Source organism: Pseudonaja textilis, chromosome 2 (assembly GCF_049901715.1).
Source record: "Pseudonaja textilis isolate UNSWEBS1 chromosome 2, rPseTex1.2, whole genome shotgun sequence".
NCBI classification, from domain to species: Eukaryota; Metazoa; Chordata; class Lepidosauria; order Squamata; family Elapidae; genus Pseudonaja; species Pseudonaja textilis.
In genome coordinates, this window is record NC_141991.1 from 61,868,218 (window position 1) to 61,887,486 (window position 19,269).

The 19,269-nt window shown below is 41.3% G+C and overlaps 1 protein-coding gene across 2 annotated transcripts in view; it reads left to right on the top strand.

The window, feature by feature from the left end:
• Nucleotides 1–19,269, top strand: part of CACNA2D2 (calcium voltage-gated channel auxiliary subunit alpha2delta 2) — a 636,728-nt gene that overhangs the window by 507,905 nt on the left and 109,554 nt on the right. For both annotated transcript variants that reach the window (XM_087924067.1, XM_026725351.2), the window contains exons 7-8: nucleotides 2,357–2,488; nucleotides 5,684–5,741. In XM_087924067.1, the coding sequence (XP_087780193.1) occupies nucleotides 2,357–2,488; nucleotides 5,684–5,741 (190 nt within the window). The remainder of the gene's footprint in view (nucleotides 1–2,356; nucleotides 2,489–5,683; nucleotides 5,742–19,269) is intronic.

Sequence of the window (19,269 nt, forward strand, 5' to 3'; positions counted from 1 at the left end):
GTGATAAAATGATGGAAATGTAGTTGCTGCTCTCTTGTAAAATATTTCAAGTGTCTATCTTGACTGCTTTTTAGTACCAATGTCCTCTGTCAGGGAAGAGTGATGTGTGATCTCTTTAAAATGCACATGAGAGGTTGAGTCAAACAATGATTGTCAGTGGGGCTGGTGTTTCCTTGCCAGCCTGTGCTCAAAATTCATCTCTCTCCCCAATCGTCCAGCCGCCAGCCCCTCTCAGCTGCTGCTTCCCAGGGCTTTCTCTCGCCCCCCCCCCCTCGCCCCCCCAGTACTGTTACTGGCATTTTGGGGGGAGTGGAAGATTCCTTTAAAAGAGAGAAAGAGCAGGCTGGCAGCGACAAGTACCAAATGTCTCTCTTCTACACATTGCTTAAATCCCAGCCCCAGCTGATTAATCATACAGTCAGGCTGCTTTGAGCTTATCGCTTTCCTTAATAGCTGAATAATTTAAAGCTTCTGTTTGTCAGCGTCTTAATTCCTTTTGCATTAGACACAAAAGCCACCAGGAATTCAGAAAGGGAATAACCCCAGTAGACTCCCTTTATCATTTGGCATCTCTTTTAACTGGCTTATTGGTGGGGGGGAGGGGGGGATAAACCTGGCTGCCAACAGAATATTTCCCATCTATATGGGGAACTAAGGGGACAAATGTCTGTCATGGTACATAGATTCTTATTCTTGGGAAGGCTTTAAGATGGCCATAAAATTGTCATGCAGTCAAAGATGTCTGACTGTAATAGGGAGTGCTGGGCAAGGACTGGGGAACTAGAAACAGTGTGACATGAAGAGGGTAAGACATTCTAGATTTATCCCTAGTGAAAGTGGGGAGAGGAGAATTTCTAGAGTTCTTCACTTGTTTTGAATTCTAGCTTCCATCAGTCTCCATCAGCATGATGAATAATGCTCACTTACTTATTTGTGAACTGTGAGTTCAGAGCTGAGGGATGCAATAATCAGGATCACCAGGATTAAAAAGGGATAAGACCACATTTTTTTAACAGTGCTCCAAGTCCTCAAAATGCAGACAAAAATATCCTTTCCCTTAGCTACCCTGTTGATGTTTTAAAAGTGTTGCAAACCATCTTACTAAGCCTTACAGTTGCACTACCAAATGTTGGTGGTGTGAGAGCACCTGGAAGGAGGAGGCACACATAGACTTCCATACTACATTACCTTCTCAGTTTGGATGCTATCAATATACATGAAGATGATGTGGGTTGAGTTACCAGCTAGCACTTCCCCATCCTCTTCCAGGTCTCAGGTGGACATGGCGCACCCCTAAAAATTGTTACATCTGGTGGTAGGACTCATTTCAAATTTTGATCATTCATAGGTACTTTGCAGTTAGCCTCTTTTATTAATCTCTCTGTGTATGTTATATTATTATATTATGCTACAATCATATTATATTACATTATATGAGACACATCACAAATTATATTATACCAGAGGACTAATTCCTTAGTGTACACACTATCAAATGGATTTATATTTTATGGTTATTTCTTTTAAAAACCAACAAGCAAAAGGTCTCCGCTTCAACTTATTCTAGTCTAAGAGCATCTCACATGGTTCTCTGTATAATGTTTGGCTACGTAGTTATTAAATCTAATGCATTAAATCATTTATACCAGCAATGTCTCTTTGGTCTTCATCTCAGACATAGTCAATTGATTATCACTGCTCTTAATACATACCGGCTGATGTTTGATTATATAAACCCATTTATGCATGGTATTTTCATGAAATCATTACCTTGATAATAGCGCTGATAGTGTCCTTCATGGCTGGTCTTCTGATGGCAGGCAAAAGCATTCACCTTTATACAGGTGTTTAGCTTACAGAGTTGAATTGGAGATTTTTTTTTGGTTTGTTTGTTTTGGCTGTTCTGAATTTTAAACTCTATTTTAATTTAATGAAGTTTTAAGAGGCCTCTTTTGGGGTATGCTCTTATTTGGCTTTCAGTTGGTTTCAGTTCTTTTTGCCATTATTAGGCACTTCCTATTCCATCTCTGATAGAAAGGTGGTCTGTAAATAAGCAATATAAACAAGAGGTCAAGGAATGGTCCCACTGAAGAGAGATAGCCAGCATGCAGCTATGTTGTTGTGACAAATTGATGATAATCAGCTCCACAGGAGATGCTGGGCATTGCCAGGAACAATCCTTCAGCTGATGTCACTCTTCACAGCTCTCCTAATGGAGTGAATATATCCTGCTAATGGAGGGCATATATCCTTTCACAAAAGCAACTCGCCTTCTTTCCTTGGCAGAGAACAATCGTATTTGTCAAAGAGATCTCTAGACCTCAAGCACGCTAAACTTGTCCCTTGTCTTTTGCAGCCACTGTAATTCTCAATGAACTGAATTGGACAGAAGCCTTAGAGGATGTGTTTGTGGAAAACCGAAAAGAAGACCCGTCTCTGCTGTGGCAAGTCTTCGGCAGTGCTACAGGGGTAACCCGCTTCTATCCAGGTTTGTACCATTCTCAATTAACAGAGTGAAAATAAAATTTAAACAGTGGGGTTGCATTTAAATAGCTGGGTTTTGAGCTGTTACATTGGGAGCAGCAGCACAGTCATGGCTTTCACATTAGAAGAAGTGAAGTGCACTACTTTCCTGGTCGTCCTAGGCCATTCATTGTTAGGGAAGGATCACTGTTACTCTTCCTCCTGTTGGGATGGATAAGAGCTTCCTTGCTGGAGAATAAAGAAGTCTCTGCCTTCTTTATTTCTCTGCTCTTCCTTTTGATTCCAGGTATCAAGGTATGGCCAGAGGTCAGCTCCACTAAGTAGATCAGATCCTGAAATCAACCCCACAGGAATGGTCAATGTACTTTTATTGAGACTGGCAACAGTATCAGAAACTTTCAAGTATGATTGTACTCATCTCCTTCTTTTTCTTATACTTCAGTGAATTAGAGAGGCATCTGCCTGAGCCATTTCCTAATGTTATCTCATTTAAAAAATGTTTCAGCCTCTTTTGCCTAGCTAAACAGTTCCTGCACATTTCCATCAAGGTCGGCTTTCTTATTTCTCTTCACGTGGTTGTGATGTCAGAGAAGGAGGTTGGTTAATCCTCTTCTCTGTCAACCACCAAACATTTGAGGTAACTTATGGCATCCAGAGGGGATGCGGTGGCTCAGTGGCTAAGACGCTGAGCTTGTTGATCAGAAAGGTTGGCAGTTTGGCGGTTCGAATCCCTAGTACCGCATAATGGAGTGAGTCCCCGTTTCTTGTCCCAGCTTCTGCCAACCTAGCAGTTCTAAAACATGTAAAAGATGCAAGTAGAAAAATAGGGACCCCTTTGGTGGGAAAGTAACAGTGATCCATGCACCTTCGGCATTTAGTCATGCTGGCCACATGACCATGGACGTCTTTGGACAATGCTGGCACTTCAGCTTAGAAACAGAGATGAGCACTGTCCTCTAGAGCCGGAAATGACTAACACACATGTGCGGGGGAACCTTTACCTTATGACATCCATGGGCAACTTTTAAAGCTTGTATCCATTTATTTGCCTGCTTTCTCACAAAATATCTAGGATTTTTGTACATTCGGCCAACTATTTTAATTTCCACAATGACCTAGACCAGCGGTCGCCAATCGGTGGGCTGCAGCCCACCGGTGGGCCGTGAGAAAATTTGGGTCGTCCGCAGAGAAATCTCACCCCAGAGCACCCCTCCCAAAGCAATTAATCCAGGCTGTGCAGAAACACAAGGCTGCGCCGCCCACATGGCCCGCGGGAACCCTCCCCGCCCACTCACTCCTTACCCAGCAAACTTGCCTACTAAATTGCTATTTTTCCTTTTTCCGACCATCATCTGTTCTGCTCTGCCGGGAGATTTAGATTAGCTAGGAAGCAGGAAATGGTTGGCTTTCTTGCTTTCTAGCTAGTCTTTAGATCTTCGGCTCTGCTTTTAAGCACAGCCGAACCTCCCTTGGGACTGAAGTTTCTATTATTCAGTGCAGACTCACGGCAAGAAAATTTGAGAGATTGAGCTAGCCAATGGCAGATCACTGAATGATTCTGTGAGCAACTCAATCTGCCTGCCTGCTTTGCCTGATTTTGGGTAAAAGTTGCTCTTTTTTATTAAAAAAAATCAATATTTATATAAATATTTATAATATTTACATACAAGCCATGCCCAGCCAGTCACATGACTACCAAGCCACACCCACAAATTAGGCCATGCCCACAGAACCAGTTAGAGGTACCTGGGATTTAAAATTATGAGTTTGGTGGTCCCTGAGGTCCAAAAGGTTGTCGACCTCTGACCGAGATCACATTAGGGATGTTATGCAAATAAAGTAGCTGAACCTACTTTAAATCTGACAGTCAGGACATTGTCCATGGTTCTTTTGGAACCATGGCCCTTATTGGCCAGGACCAAGGTCCATGCTGGACAAAGAGGTGAGTCTATGGGGAATATTATGGCTTTGAGAAGTTGAAGGTCTAACAGCACCCAGGAAAAGGAGAGAGGATCTCGGCCCACCACTCAAGAATCACTTCACCCCAGGGGAGGAGGTAGCATGAGAAAGAGACCCAAAGCAACTCTACTTTAATTTCAATAGGTGCAGGATGGTCTGGAGAAGTCCTGTAATGGGCTTGTAAGAACCTGGATTTTACTGAACTAGCAATACAGTTCTTTGCAGAAGACCCAGTGGTTTTTGGTTTCCTAACTTTGCTTGCCTTGATTTAGAGAGAACTAGGACATTGGGGTTCATATTTATTTGTTTAATTAATTAATTGATCAATTAATTCGAATGGTGCCTGATTCTCAGCAATTCTAATCTATGAAGGGGAATGTGAAGCCTTTTGAAATACCTAGCTAATCCTTCTGTAAGAATTGCCCTACAGTATCAACCTTAGAATGGTGAAAAATCACACCATTCATTTTCAGTATTCATGCCACCAGTTTTCAGTAGCACAGCCTCAGGTATTCTGCTGGCATAAAAATTTGGATTGCAAACCTATGTGAAGTTCTGAGGCTGCTGACTGTTTTCCCAGACCCACTGGCTTTGATGAAGTTATATCTTCTCTGCTTGAAAATGCTATTCTGAATTCTTGAGAGGTATAAAAAATATAAATGGCAATAAACATATCATTCATATGAATCTTCAAAGAATTCTGAAGCAGGAATAGAAAGGTTCTGTCAAAAGTCCTGAGGTCCAAACTGCTGGTTAAATTGGGAAGCCAAGTTTGATGTAAACATATGCTCTCCATTACTGTATAAACCTTGTAAATTATTTATCAAAATAGCAAAATGTGTATTTTTCAAAGGCAGGATAAGCCAAAGAGATGTGTTTGGCTGAAATGTTAACTGCTTTCTAATTCACATGTTCCAAAGCAAAGAATAGTGTTTGAAGTGTGTGGAGTGGGGGAACCAACCCTTCCAAACACTTCAGATTAATATGGGCTTTAAACACATTTCTTTCAGGGCCAGTGCATTGTGACAATAATAGGTATTTGAATAACACAAAAGTTACAGCTGCTTTTCCTCCCAGTTTTACATATTCCAGTGTTCTTGTTGCTTAATACCACTCCTGGCAGAGAAATCTTTCCATGTCAGCTTTGCTGTCTCTGCCTTTCTCTCCCCAAGTTCCCTCATATAAACACATTTTGTATCTCAAAAATCATTATAGCTTTCACTGCTTCTTCTCATTGCAGCCTCCCCATGGAGAGCCCCCAATAAGATTGACCTGTATGATGTCCGAAGAAGGCCTTGGTAAGTAGGGGAGCATAGTAGAGTGGGGAGTTAACTATGCTGCATGTTTTAAGAATAAAACAACTTAGCAACAAAATTCAGAGCAATGGGCCAGCTCAAAATTTAAGTGAGTTTATTGATTATCCTTATACTTTAATCTTCCTTGGAAAACAAAAAATGAGATGCTCTTACCTCAGTCTTCCAGGAAATACCTTTCTCTGTCATTGTACAGGTGCAGATGAGACATGCCTAGATTTTAACACTAACTCTTTTTTTTCAAATACTTAAGTCAAACAATATACAGTTTCAGGCTTTATCGAGATGAGCAATAGCTGCCCCCCAATGGTAGTAATATAACATAGTTCGAAAGGCTATCCGGGCACATGGACTCTCTATGTGATTTGCTATTCTATTTTCCCTCTTCAATCAGCAAATGGTGAGGTGTGCTGAGATACTGGAGATAGGTTTTAAAGGGGAAAGGTCTCTAGATGGAGCTCATGTATTGAAGAAGAATTAGATTACAACAAATAGATATTAGCAAAAGCTGTAAATGACCCAAACCAGAAGAGGTCCCAGGAGCAAGGGAACTGTGGTGGTTTAACATATTATTTCTCATTATAGCCTGATCTAGATTGGGAGGAGGACTGCTTGAGGATTTTATTTCCAAAAATGATTCAAATGTGTGTGTGTGTGTGTGTGTGTGTGTGTGTTTTAAATGAAAAACTTTTTTGCCTGTTTAAATTATAGGCATGGATAAAATAAAGTTACCCACACAAACTGAGGTCTTGAATTATATTAGGTCCCCATGCTTAGTTTAGATTTTTTTTTGAAAAAAATTGCTGTAGTTCTTCTATACATTTGAAGTAATGTAGAGTTCCTTTTTGTGGCAGTTTCCTTTAACCACAGCACTTGCGTTGGAATTAAAAGTAATAGACTGAGGAAGTAGGTTGCATTTTCCCAGCAACAATATACAGTACTGGAGTTTAACTACTAGAGAGATGGAATATATGCTTGTGGGTCTGGATCCTCTTTCTCAAATGAATAATCCACATGCACTTTTGCCGAGCAAGCAAACAATTGTCTGAATGGATCTTTAAAACAATATGACAAACAATAATGTCCATGGGAGGCATGATGGAAGACACAGTTTTGCAATACAGGTCCCAGTTCTTTTGTAGGTTCTTTGGCTTGGCATCCCATCTACCCTCTTTTGACACCTTTTTATGAATACCAAAGTTCCAAAGAAGATAATTGAAGAAGATATCAGGGTCAATTTCTCCTGTTACGTTGTCTTTGAACTATGGAGGTATCTCCATCATTTCATTGTGTTTCTGAATATCAGACATGCACTAGAATTTTGATTCAAGTTGGTCTCCTGTGAGTTTCACTCATTTTTTTAATACAGTAACTAAGCATAGTAGTAAATAAACCCTGTGATATCATCAGGAGTCCTTGACCATCTTCAGATGTTACATTTAATCAGAAATCCTTAATGTGCCATAATGTCATCAAGTACTATGCTAGTAATCCAGCTTCATCTCTTCTTTAAAACCATGTGAGCAAAGCAAGCAGGCATACTTTCATATTTTCGCCAAAACCAGGTTTAAGTTGGTCTAAAACTTCATGATGGTAAGACAGCTCTTAAGTTGCTATATATCCTAGGTTATCTCACTTTACTTAAGTTACCAATATTGGACATCACATGAACTTTCCTGGTTTGATTACCTAGTTCTCTCATGTATAGGGGAAAAAATGAAATGAGGATATTGTAATTTCTTAAATTACCATTTCATTATCCGGAACAACCAAGAGATTCTGGTCAGAATATTTTTTTTCCATTTTATTTCTTTCATGGGTTTGGTAAGAGAAAAAAGAAAAAATGGGAAGAACATTTAGAATACTCTAACCAGTTTTGGTCACCATGTTATAAAAAAGATGTAGAGACTCTGGAAAGAGTGCAGGAAAAAAAGCAACAAAGATGATTAGGGGGTTGGAGATTAAAACATATGAAGAATGGTCGCAGAAGTTTATTTATTTTATTTATTATATTTGGTTTGTCAATTGCTTACAAGATAATAGGTATAAGTAAAAGCATAGTTATGAATACATGGATACATATAAGAAAAATAAAAGAAACAATAGGACAGGGACGGTAGGCATGTTGTTGCGCTTATGCACGCCTCCAATTGACCCAAAGGTGCCTCTTCAAAAGGCAACTAGACTTTCTGGTTTTCCTTTGAAGACATTTTGCTTCTCATCTAAGCAACCTAGAACTAAGGAGAAATTTCCTAATAGTAAGAACAATTAACCAGTGGAACAGCTTGCCTTCTGAAGTTGTGGGTACTCCATCACTGGAGGCTTTTAAGAAGAGAATGGACAGCCACTTGGCTGTAATGATATAGGTCTCCTGCTTGTGCAACTCTGTTATTCTTCTATATATTCTGTTATTCTATTATAACCTATTTCTGCATAACATTATTGCAATGACACATGGTAGCACATATGCACAAGCACATATACACCAGAGGTGGTATTCAGCAGGTTCTGACCAGTTCTGGAGAATTGGTAGTGGAAATTTTGAGTAGTTTGGAGAACTGGTGGTAACCTTCCCCCAGGAGTGGGGAAGGAATGGAGACTTTACAGTATCCTTCCCCTGCCACACTACAAGCCACACCTACCAAGCCATGCCCACAGAACCAGTAGCAAAACATTTTGAATCCCACTATTGCCCGCCCCCATCCCGAGTGCCAGCTGGGTCTTCTTTTGTTGCCCTACACAGGAGAACGAAGCTGGAAAGCAGGTTAGTGGGGTGGGGAGGGAATGGAGATTTTGCAGTAACCTTCCCCCGAAGTGGGGTGGGAATGGAGATTTTACGGTATCCTTCCCCTGCCAAGCCCGCCAAGCCATGCCACGCCCACCAAGCCGCACCCACAGAACCAGTAGTAAAAAAAATTGAATCCCACCACTGATACACATACACACACACCATGTTCTACCCCAGTCTTTATAGAAAGAAAAGCCATTGTGGCAGTAAAAATGTCAGGGAATAGATCACACATGTGAGAAAATCTGTGTCACGCAGGGCAGCAATTCCTATAAGGAGATGCTTATAAAATGGCTGCTAGAATGTAGCAAAAGGAATTAGAGAAGGGAGGGAATCCACAACCCTTCTGGGTTTCTGTTCAACTTTTCTGCTTCTGTAAACGCTCTCAAATATCTTGAGCTAGCAGAGCATTTGGAGTAATGAAATGTAAATGAGCCCGGTACTTCCACTCCAAGGGTCTATTAAACTGAAGTAGGGCTTACTCAGGCCATGGGTGCGTGCAGCCATCCAGAAGACTCTATCCCCCTCCCCCTTTCCTGACATCTCACTGTCTCTCTGCTCCCTCCTTCCCTCCACTAGCCTGTATGAAAATTCCAGGTCTGTGAGCAGCCAGCTCTGTCCAATTTTCATTTCACACATCGTTGCCATTGGAAAATGGATACAATAACACAGACAGGGGCATCCGAGCTGCAGCTCTCATCTGCTTCGACTTCTTCCCCTCCCTCCCGTTGTGTCTCGGGAGAAAAGAAGGAACCAAGGCAGGAGAGATGGAGAGATGATAACCTTAGATACAGATAAAAGAGACAGGAACCCTCTGCCCTTCCCAAGAATGTTGCAATTGTAAATTTTGTCTTATTTTGCAGGCAGCTCAGATTGGGGCTTTCGCCTTAGGCGGTGGCAGGAAGAGAAAAACAAAAAAACAAATGCTTCTCTAAGACAGAGCTAGAAGGACAGAAAGAGAAATACCTCGCAGGGGGGACAGATTACATTTCAGGGAAAGCTGCAATCATCAATTCAGCCACACAGCAAGTTTAAGTGTGATTGAACCCGTTAGGATTAGCCTAGGTAAAGGCGCTGGCTTGTCAATGCTAATTATGCCTGGACAAGTGCAGAGTGCTTCAGATTTAATTTTCCTCTATCTATTTTGAAGCTTTTGTAAATTGGGGGAAGAGGGCCGGCCTCCTACAGATATAGTACATAAACAGACACAAAGGAAATTATGGTGCCTTTGCCTTCCAAATGGAAGGTAAACAGCCTCCTTTTCAGCACTTCATTTTGCCTGTGTCTAAAAAGACCTGTTTGTACAAGGAGCACCAAGAGATGATTGGTGCTCCTTGCACTATCTGCTTTTTCTCTCATCCGAGAAACTACATTTCTTCTTCAAACAAGCATTAGTAGCCTGCAAAAATAGGAAGAAAACAGACATGTTGAGCAGAAAGTCCTGGCTGGAGAGCAAAAAGAAAAAACAATGGAGTATTCCATTTATTTGTTCCTTCATTTTTGACATTTATATAGCCACTCCTCTCACAATAAAGTGACCCTAGCTAGCTTACAATAAAAACAATAACAATAACAATAATAATAATATCCAAATTTGAAAGACTACATTGAAAAAGCATTTAACAATATTTTTTATTAACAATAGTGAATTGATGTTAAAAACAATGCAATCATTTTGTCAGCTTATTGTGGCCTTGAAATCTCCAGACCTGCTGACTCCAGTGTGTTTTAAGGCAGCGGTCGCCAACCAGTGGGCTGTGGAAAAAATTTGGTGGGCCGCAGAAGAAATGGCCCCCAAAAGCAATTAATGTGGGCCACACAGTTCTTGCGCCTCCTGGCTCTCTGGAGGACCCTGGAGTCAGGCCACTGAGATGCACACGCCAACCAGCTCCTACACCTGGCAGCGGCGGCAACAGCAGTCCCCTCCTCCAGCGCCCACTGTCAGCTCTAGCATCCTGTGGTAGCATCCTGAGTTGCCTTAGCATGCTCGGTTAGTTAAGAATCGCCCTACCCAGAGAAGGAAGTGGTGCTGGAGGAGGAGGAGGCAGTAGTGGAGAAGCAAGCAACTCAGGCCGCTACCGCTGTGGTGGCTTTGCCTGTGTTTCCGAGGCTTCGATGTTGGGAGAGGCAGCAAGGGCTGGAAGAGGGGAGAGCTGTGCACGGCTCCGTCTCCCTTTCCTGCCTACATGTCGGCGGGGGGGGAGGTAAGAGAGAGAGCCGGGAGCAATTCAAAGCTAGAAAACTAATGGGGAGAGCTGACAGCGGGCGCTGGGGGAGGGGACTGTTGTTGCCACCACTGTGTGTGGGAGCGTGCATTTCAGAGACCTGAGGCGCAAGAACTGCAAGTGGGAGCATTTGATGATTTCAAAGAACAACTGGAACACGGTAGATTGGCATTTTGTATATCTCAATGAAAGAGTGAGCTTTGTTTTGTCTCCTTTCCTTCCCTGGTAATGCTAGAGATGCTTTCTCTCTCCCCCCACCCCCAAATAATCACTGGCTGTGGCTGGGTTTGGCAGCGAAGTGCTAAAGCGAGCGAAGTGCCCCCAGGGACACTTTCCTCGCCTGTCTCCAGGTGATGCTGGAAGAGTCATCTCCTCCCCCCCCAGCTTTTCCTTGGCTGCAGATCTGAGCCTCTCAATCCTCCACCCGGGATCTGAAAGGAGCTCCTACTTTCTCCCCCTCCCCTCCCCCAACTAATCACCAAGAGCAGCAGTCCAGCTGAGAAGCCCCTGGAGGGGTTTTAAGCGGGTAGTGATGCAGCTGCTGTACGGCTTCTGGTCTGTGGTTTTGGTTATTTCAAACCAAAAACACGCTTCAAACCCCTCCGACCCATACATGAAGCGAACTGACGCCCAACATGAAGATGTGGCACAACCACGAACGCGAAGCCAAACAACAGGATCACAGCTCACCAGCTCAAATCCCACGACAACTAAGACTAACCTGAGCACAACCAAGCCCCCACCTGAACAGAACACGCCTCCAGCCAATCAGAACACGGCCAACTCCCCAACCAATCAGAACACAGCCAAACCCCTGTTGCTGGGGGATTAGAGCTGTTGAGCTATGATCCTGCTGTTTGGTTTCGAGTTCGTGGTGGTGCTGCATCTTCATGGTGGGTGTCAGTTTGCTTCATGTATGGCTCGGAGGGGTTTGAAGTGGGTAGTGATGCAGCTGCAGTGCGGCTTCTGGTCCGTGGTCGTGTCTCATCTTCCCTGTGGGTGTGAGTCTGCTTTCTGTGTGGAAGTGTGGTGGTGGCATCTTGTGTGGCCCTCATGGGTGTGGGTCTGGTGTCATTCTTCATTTAGGTACTCGTCTATTCATGAGGGCGGGTTTCCAAATGGCTGGTAGGCGGGAGGTGTCATCTTGTTTATTCATGCTGTGTGGGCGTTTTTCTATCTCTATGGCTTCTCTGATTATTCTGCTGTTGAAGTGTTCGGTTTTGGCGATGGTTCTGGTATTTTTAAAGTCAATTTCATGTCCTGTGGCTTTGAGGTGTTGGACCAGGGAAGAGGTCAGTTCTTCTTTTTTGATTGAGTTCTTATGTTCTTCAATGCGTGCACTTATTCTCCTACACAAATATGTATATATATATATATATTCTGAGGTTTTCGCGGGTATTTGTATGTGGATCTTTGGTTATTTGGGTTTTCTCCCGTGTAAAATTGGAAGTGCCTAGGCGATGTTTCGATGAAGTCTCATTCATCATCTTCAGGCTTGTGTCTTCGTCTTTGGATTTACTCTGAGAAGCACAAAGCCGAAGACACAAGCCTGAAGATGATGAATGAGACTTCATTGAAATGTCGCCTAGACACTTCCAATTTTACGTGGGAGAAAACTCGAATAACCAAAGATCGATCGATCTATATATATATTTGTTTTCTGAGGTTCTCGCGGGTATTTGTATGTGGATCTTTGGTTGTTCGGGTTTTCTCCCGCGTAAGATTCAAAGTATCTAGGCAACGTTTCGATGAAGTCTCATTCATCATCATCAGGCCTCTGTCTTCGGCTTTTGCTTTTCAGAGTTTTCAGAGACTTTTTCAGAGACTTCATCGAAACGTTGCCTAGATACTTTGAATCTTACGCGGGAGAAAACCCGAACAACCAAAGATACATACATACATACATACATACATATATATATATGGTATTCAGCTTTGTTCAGGTATTTTCCCACGTCATTATAGTTGTGCTTTTAAAGTAAATCTCATCTGCCATCATCAGGCTTCTGCCGAAACGTTGAGATGAGATTCTGCCGAAACGTTGCTACAACTTTAAAAGCACAGCTATAATGACGTGGGAAAATACCCGAACAAAGCTGAATACCATTCATGTAAGTACCTGCGAAAACTTAAGAAAACAAATATATGTATGTATGTATGCATATGTATATGTATGTATGTATATATATATATATATATATATATATATATATATATATATATATATATATATATATATATATATATATATCTTATGTTTTTGCGGGTATTTATATGTATGGTATGTAGGTTTCTTTGGGTATTTTCCCACGTCTTAGTATTTGTGCTTTTATTATGGCAGATGAGATTCTGCCGAAACGTCGCTATAATAAAAGCACAAATATTAAGACATGGGAAAATACCCAAAGAAACCTAAATACCATACACACACACACACACACACACACACACACACCACATATATATAATTTATATTTAACATAAAAAAATATATTAAATATATTAGCTTTTTTAAAAAAAATCGTATTAGTGGTCCTTGGGATTTAAAAGTATGAGTTTGGTGGTCCCTGAGATCCAAAAGGTTGGTGACTCCTGTTTTAAGGGACCTTTGGAAGGATGTTAAGGGTGGAACCAATCTCACCTTGGGGGAGGAGGGGAGAGGGGCAAGATGATGTTCCACAGGTGGATTCCATGGCAGAAAAGTCCTACCTCTTGGGTCCCTCCAGTTGAAGTTTTTTCACAGATGGGACTGGCAGCTCTGATGGGATGGGCAAATGTAATTGGATGGAGGTAGTCCCTCAAATAAACCAGCCCTAGGCCATGAAGCACTGTTAAGGTCAAAATCAGCACCTTGAATTGGACCCAAAAGAAAACTGGCAACCGTACAGCTCATGGAGCGGAGGCATAACAAAAATGTACTGCAGGCTAAGTCTCTGCTCACTCCAGGAGTTTGATCCTGACTGGCTCAAGGTTGACTCAGCCTTCCATCCTTCCAAGGTCAGTAAAATGAGCCAATATTTCTTTGAGTTCTATCCCTTAAACTTCAGTCTTCCTCCAAACCCTGCATAGCTGCTACAAGCCTGCATGCAAAATAGCTTAAGCCTTTTTTGGCTGGTATTGCTGGTCTGAGCTGCTTCATTCTGAAGGTAAGCGAGCTAATAGTCAAGGCATCAGACACAGACTTTAAGAAGAATCTCCTCTATACCAACAGTGAGATATGCTTTGAGAAGTATACTGAAGGAGATTTTCACAAAAACTTAGCCTGTTTCCATTTTGACCTCATAATAGACCTTAATGGATTCATATCGAGTCCAACCTCCAAAGATGACTACCTGAAATTATTTAAATATGAACAAAGAGGCTTCCCTCTATCATCATTTTGAATTAAGATCATAAACTATATCTTTGATCATCTAAACTCATAACACCTTCTGCTATCCAGAACCAAATGTCCAAAGTATTATGAAAGAAGCAAATTCTTTCTGTTTTACTCAAAATATAAATTGATCCTTACAAGAGAGAGTTACAGATAGGTCGTGCATTTATCTTAGCATTGCAAAACTAGATTGACCATAACAATCCATGATGGGCAAAAGTCTCTGTTAGAGAGGAAACCTAAGGAAATTGCTACATATGGAACTTGCAAGAAATGAATCTGTAGGGTAGGCTAAAAAATACAGGCTGACATCCTTCCATTCAATTTTCACTCTCAAGTTTATTTCTTTTGCCTAAGCTCCTTACTTTTAAGAAAATGCTTCAAACAGTGCTTTGAGAAGGCTGACACTAAAGAGCTATAAATAAATATCTTCAAACCTATACTTTCACTGTGATCTATAATTCATATTATATATCCATTTTTAAATGGGGAAAAAAATCAAATAATTATGTGTGGAGCAACAATTCCCTGAAGGTTTTGTAGAAGTGTCTTGGCAAAGAGAGCATAATGCAGATTTCATTTTCAAGGCCTTCCTGATATGATACAATAAAGATATTTTAAGATATAGTTCTAGAACATAAAAAGAGTTATAATGGGTATATTTTATTGATTCCTTTTTCCTAGGAATCAATAAATTCCCCTGGAAGGTCCAAACATACAATCTGAATTAAGATAGGTTCCCATGATCAGAATGGGACAACTCACCATAGCCAACTTGCCACAGGACAGGTCAACAATTTTATTTAATTATTTTAAATAATTTTATTTTTTTGTCATTCACATTTCATTTTGTCCCTCCTTTTGCATCCTTTAATTGTTCTATTTCATCATTTCTTCAATATTATGTAATATTTTTTTTCCTGCAGCAAATTGGCCATGACAAGTTGGCCATGATAAATTGGCTGTGGTGAATTGTCCTAGACACCACCATCCCCCAATGATTTCATGTTCTCTAGCAGTTGATAATAAGATGCATGCTAGGTTCTGCTTAAAAGTAAATCCAGGTTCACTTCTTCCCAGCCAGGTTGATGATCAATTATTTTAAAGCATATTTATTTAATGATGATGTGCCATCAATTTGATTCTTAATGACCAGACAGATGGATTTTCTCCACAATGATCTGTCCCCAACCTGGTTCTTTGGGTCTTTCAACCATGCTGCTGGATGTCCTCTTCTTTTTCCTTTCACCATTGCCACCTTTGGTCCTTGCTCTTTTTCACCTCTCTGCATCTTTCAGTGCCATCAATCATGGTTCCTGTCTTGACTGGCTTTGGCTATTTGGATAGTACTGTATTGCACTGTCTCTCCTTCCTCTGGGATCAGTTCCAATTGGTGTTGATAGGAGGCAAAGATCCAGCCTACAGCCCCTATTTTGTGGGGTGCCTTAGGGTTTAGTTCTCTCTCCTCTCCTGTTCAACATCTACTTGAAACTTCTGAGTGGGATCACCTGATAGCTGGTGTGAGATATCATCAATGTGTTGTTGATATCCAATTTTATGTTTTCATCCTGAGCCGCCTGAGTGATACCATGGATATCCTGTCCCAGTGCCTGGTGGCTGTTAGGAACCTGGATAAAGTGCAATGCGCTTCAACTCAACCCAAGCAAAAGTGAATGGCTCTAGATATTTGGGCCTCCTACATAATCTGGGTGTCTTTCTGGACTCATGGCTCCTGCTAGAAAATTAGGTGACAACCATAGCTAGGAGAGCCTTTGTAAACTTTGGGTTGTGCACCAGTTGCACCCATTTCTGGACCAAGAGGCTCTGCTCACAGTTAGTCGTGACCTCTTGTTTGGATTATTGCAACATGCTCTACATAGGGCTGCCCTTGAAAAACATTCAGAAGCTTCAACTGTTGCAAAATATGACTGCACAGATAGTGGATGATATTAAGTATTTGACACATGTAACATCCCTACTGCATGAATTACATTGGTTACTTTTATGTTCCTGGGTGCCGTTCAAGATGCTAGTTATCACTTTTAAAACCTTTCATGGCTTTGGAATCAGATTACCTGAGATTTGTCTTCAAGTGCTTTCTACCTGTCCAATTTGGTCTGGCAGGTTGGACAGGTTACGGGTTCGATCAGCCAAATAATGTCATCTGGTCAGTGTCTTGGAGTCTAGGAGATATGTCTTCTCTGGTGTAGCCTCTGCCCTCTGGAACATTCTCCCTTCAGAGTTGAGGATGACCCTGAGCTTGTTAGCCTCTCTTAAGGCCTTCAAGACCTGGCTATCTGGGTCTTTATTTCATTTTGTTACTATGTTATAACTGCTTTTAATTTTTATGATAGTTTGCTACCCGGAGTCACTTATTTGATATGGACAGCTATACAGATTGAATTAATTTTACCTAGATGTTGGCCCATGCAAAGCATAGGTAATATGTATTAAATGATAAGTGACGCCAACAAGATGCAGAAAACTAATCGGCAGGTGTTGATGGGTTTTCTCTCTACTGTACATTCACTTGTGGGGGCTTTTTTCGTCCTCAAATATTAGCTGGCCAGATGGGCAATTATACTTTCAGCCATGCTGTGTCACCTCTTGACAAATAGGATTGAGTGGCAGGGTGCACTCTGAATGATTGGATTTTCTTTGGCAAAAAATTAATGACCGCAACATTCCAGTTAATTGTTGACAATTGCTGCATATTCATTATTAACTTTACTCACTTGTGGATTGGAGGGATGGATTAGAGAGAAAAATGATATCAGGTCTTTTTGCAGAGTGCTTGCTAAGTGAGAGAACTGGTTGCCAGCAAAAGAGAATCTTCTCTGTACAGAAAGAAGCAAATGTAGCATATAGCTGAATTCCTCTGGGACAGCACTTGAAATTCCCCTGCCCACTCTGTTACCATTGTGGAATAAGCCAATTGCCTTTATTCTCTTTATTTTCTCTATTGGAAAGTTCCCCTCATTGCCATTGTCTCTTCCCCCTTTCTCTCCTTCATGCCAATAATTTTTTTTCAAGAAAAGAAAAAAATGGGCAGTATTTTTGCATTTTTTTCCATTCAAGAATAAACATATTATGTCACTGAAGACTACCTCTGCTGTTATAGGACTAGCTGTCTCCCAAATGGGACATTTTGTTCAAAAAGGGGGCTTAGATGAGGAGGAAGGACTTTAAAAAGACCAAATCACCTTCCAATAGTTTCCACTGCTTTCCCTTTCTTGCAAATGAGCATTTCTCTTTAGTATGTTGCATAGTACACTGATCTCTCTTTTCCATCATATGCTTGAATCGCATTCTTCCCTCTTGGCATAGGATCAGATGTGGTTTGTTTAACTTTCAGCAGGATCTGTCTTTTCTTCCTATCACTTTAATAGTTTCAAGGATGGAGCTTGCCTCTATAAGGCGGTTAAGACAGATTCAGATTGGCAATAGCAATCCAAAATGTATTCTATGGGAGGATTACTAGTTGGGTGTTTGAAAGCCACAGTGGTTCAAAAGGTTCTCACACTACCATGCTTGAGGTAACCAGAAGGAGAAACTGTGCAACAAAAGTCATGAGAAGAGAGCTGTCATGCAAGATGATTGCTTGAACTGAACTGGGGACAACTCAGGTAGATTAAACTGATTTAAGGGCTGAGCTAATATGAACAAGCTTAATTCACTCAGATCAGTTTTGTGAGGTCGGTTTGGTTTAACACAGCTTTCTTTGCAATAAATAATTTAGAAATAGCTTTCTTTTCCCTGAAGCATAGTACCCACATAAGAAAACATAATAAAGCTTGCTGCTTTCTGATGAAATTGGTTTTTTTAAATCTGTTTTTATTTTCCCCAGGCACCAGAGAAAAGTTGATTCCTCACACGGAGAGTTCAGATGACCATTGCAATGGCTTCCAGTTAAAATATATGGAGCGAGTAAAGGGGTTTTTCAGGCAACCAGCTTTTCTACCACTAAACCCTTTTGACTTCAATTTACAGCCCACTTAGTATTGCTCCAGGCTGTTCTAACCATTTTAGATCTTTTGGGAAATTGGAATGCTAACAGGATAGAGCTTTTTTTTTTCTTCTTCAGAAAACTGTCAGAAAACCAACACAAGCTCTTTATGAGCAAGAGCTAAGCACAAAGACCTGGGAGCCAATTGAGTTTTTGGATGCCAACCAGTAACTGATTGCTGCATTCTTCCTTTCCATCCCAGGTTTATTTTATTCAGGGAGTAAAATGAATTAAATGTGTCCCTTTTACTTATGCCTCCCCTTGCCATAGTGGCATGCTGTCATCTTCTTCAAAGTCACTGATGCTGGCCTACAAGGATTACTAAATTTGGACTGCCTTGCCTAACCCAGGTTGCTCCGTATTAGAGCAGGCAAACAGATGGGCAAACAGTAACTCTCCTCTTGTAAGAGCCCAGATTGTTAAGCACAGAAAGGAAACCGAGCCCATTAGAATGGAATGTTTATTTCCAGATTAAAAAAAAAAACCTATAGGGGAAGATTAAAATTTCAAATTAGCAAGACTTCACTATGGCATCATCTGACGAGTCACTCTGATTTCTTATCAGATCTCCAACCACCTATGGAAGCATTTGAAGCAATGGAGAAATCAACTACCATTCTTTTGATAGTGTTTGCTCTCTCCCTTTCTCTCTTGTGACAGATCATGTTTCCCGGTGTTTAAATTACAGAAGCTTTATAAAATTAGTGTGAAGCCTGCATCAAATTACATTGAAACCCTTGTGGTGCCCACCCATGAGATAGTGTATGTTAGAGGCCAATATATGCTGTTTCTATCCATTAAAAGGAGAAAGAAATCATACAGACAGTAACTCTATGGCTGAGTTTGTAGTAAGCAATAATATCAAGGCACCATATCTGAGGTATAATCATCCGGATACCCACTGGAATGGAATGGAATGGAGTTGGAAGGGACCTTGGCAGTGGTGGGATTCAATTTTTTTTACTACCGGTTCTGTGGGCGTGGCTTGGTGGGCGTGGCAGGGGAAGGATACTGTAAAATCTCCAGTCAGAGGTGGTATTTGCCAGTTCTCCGAACTACTCAAAATTTCCGCTACCGGTTCTCCAGAACTGGTCAGAACCTGCTGAATACCACCTCTG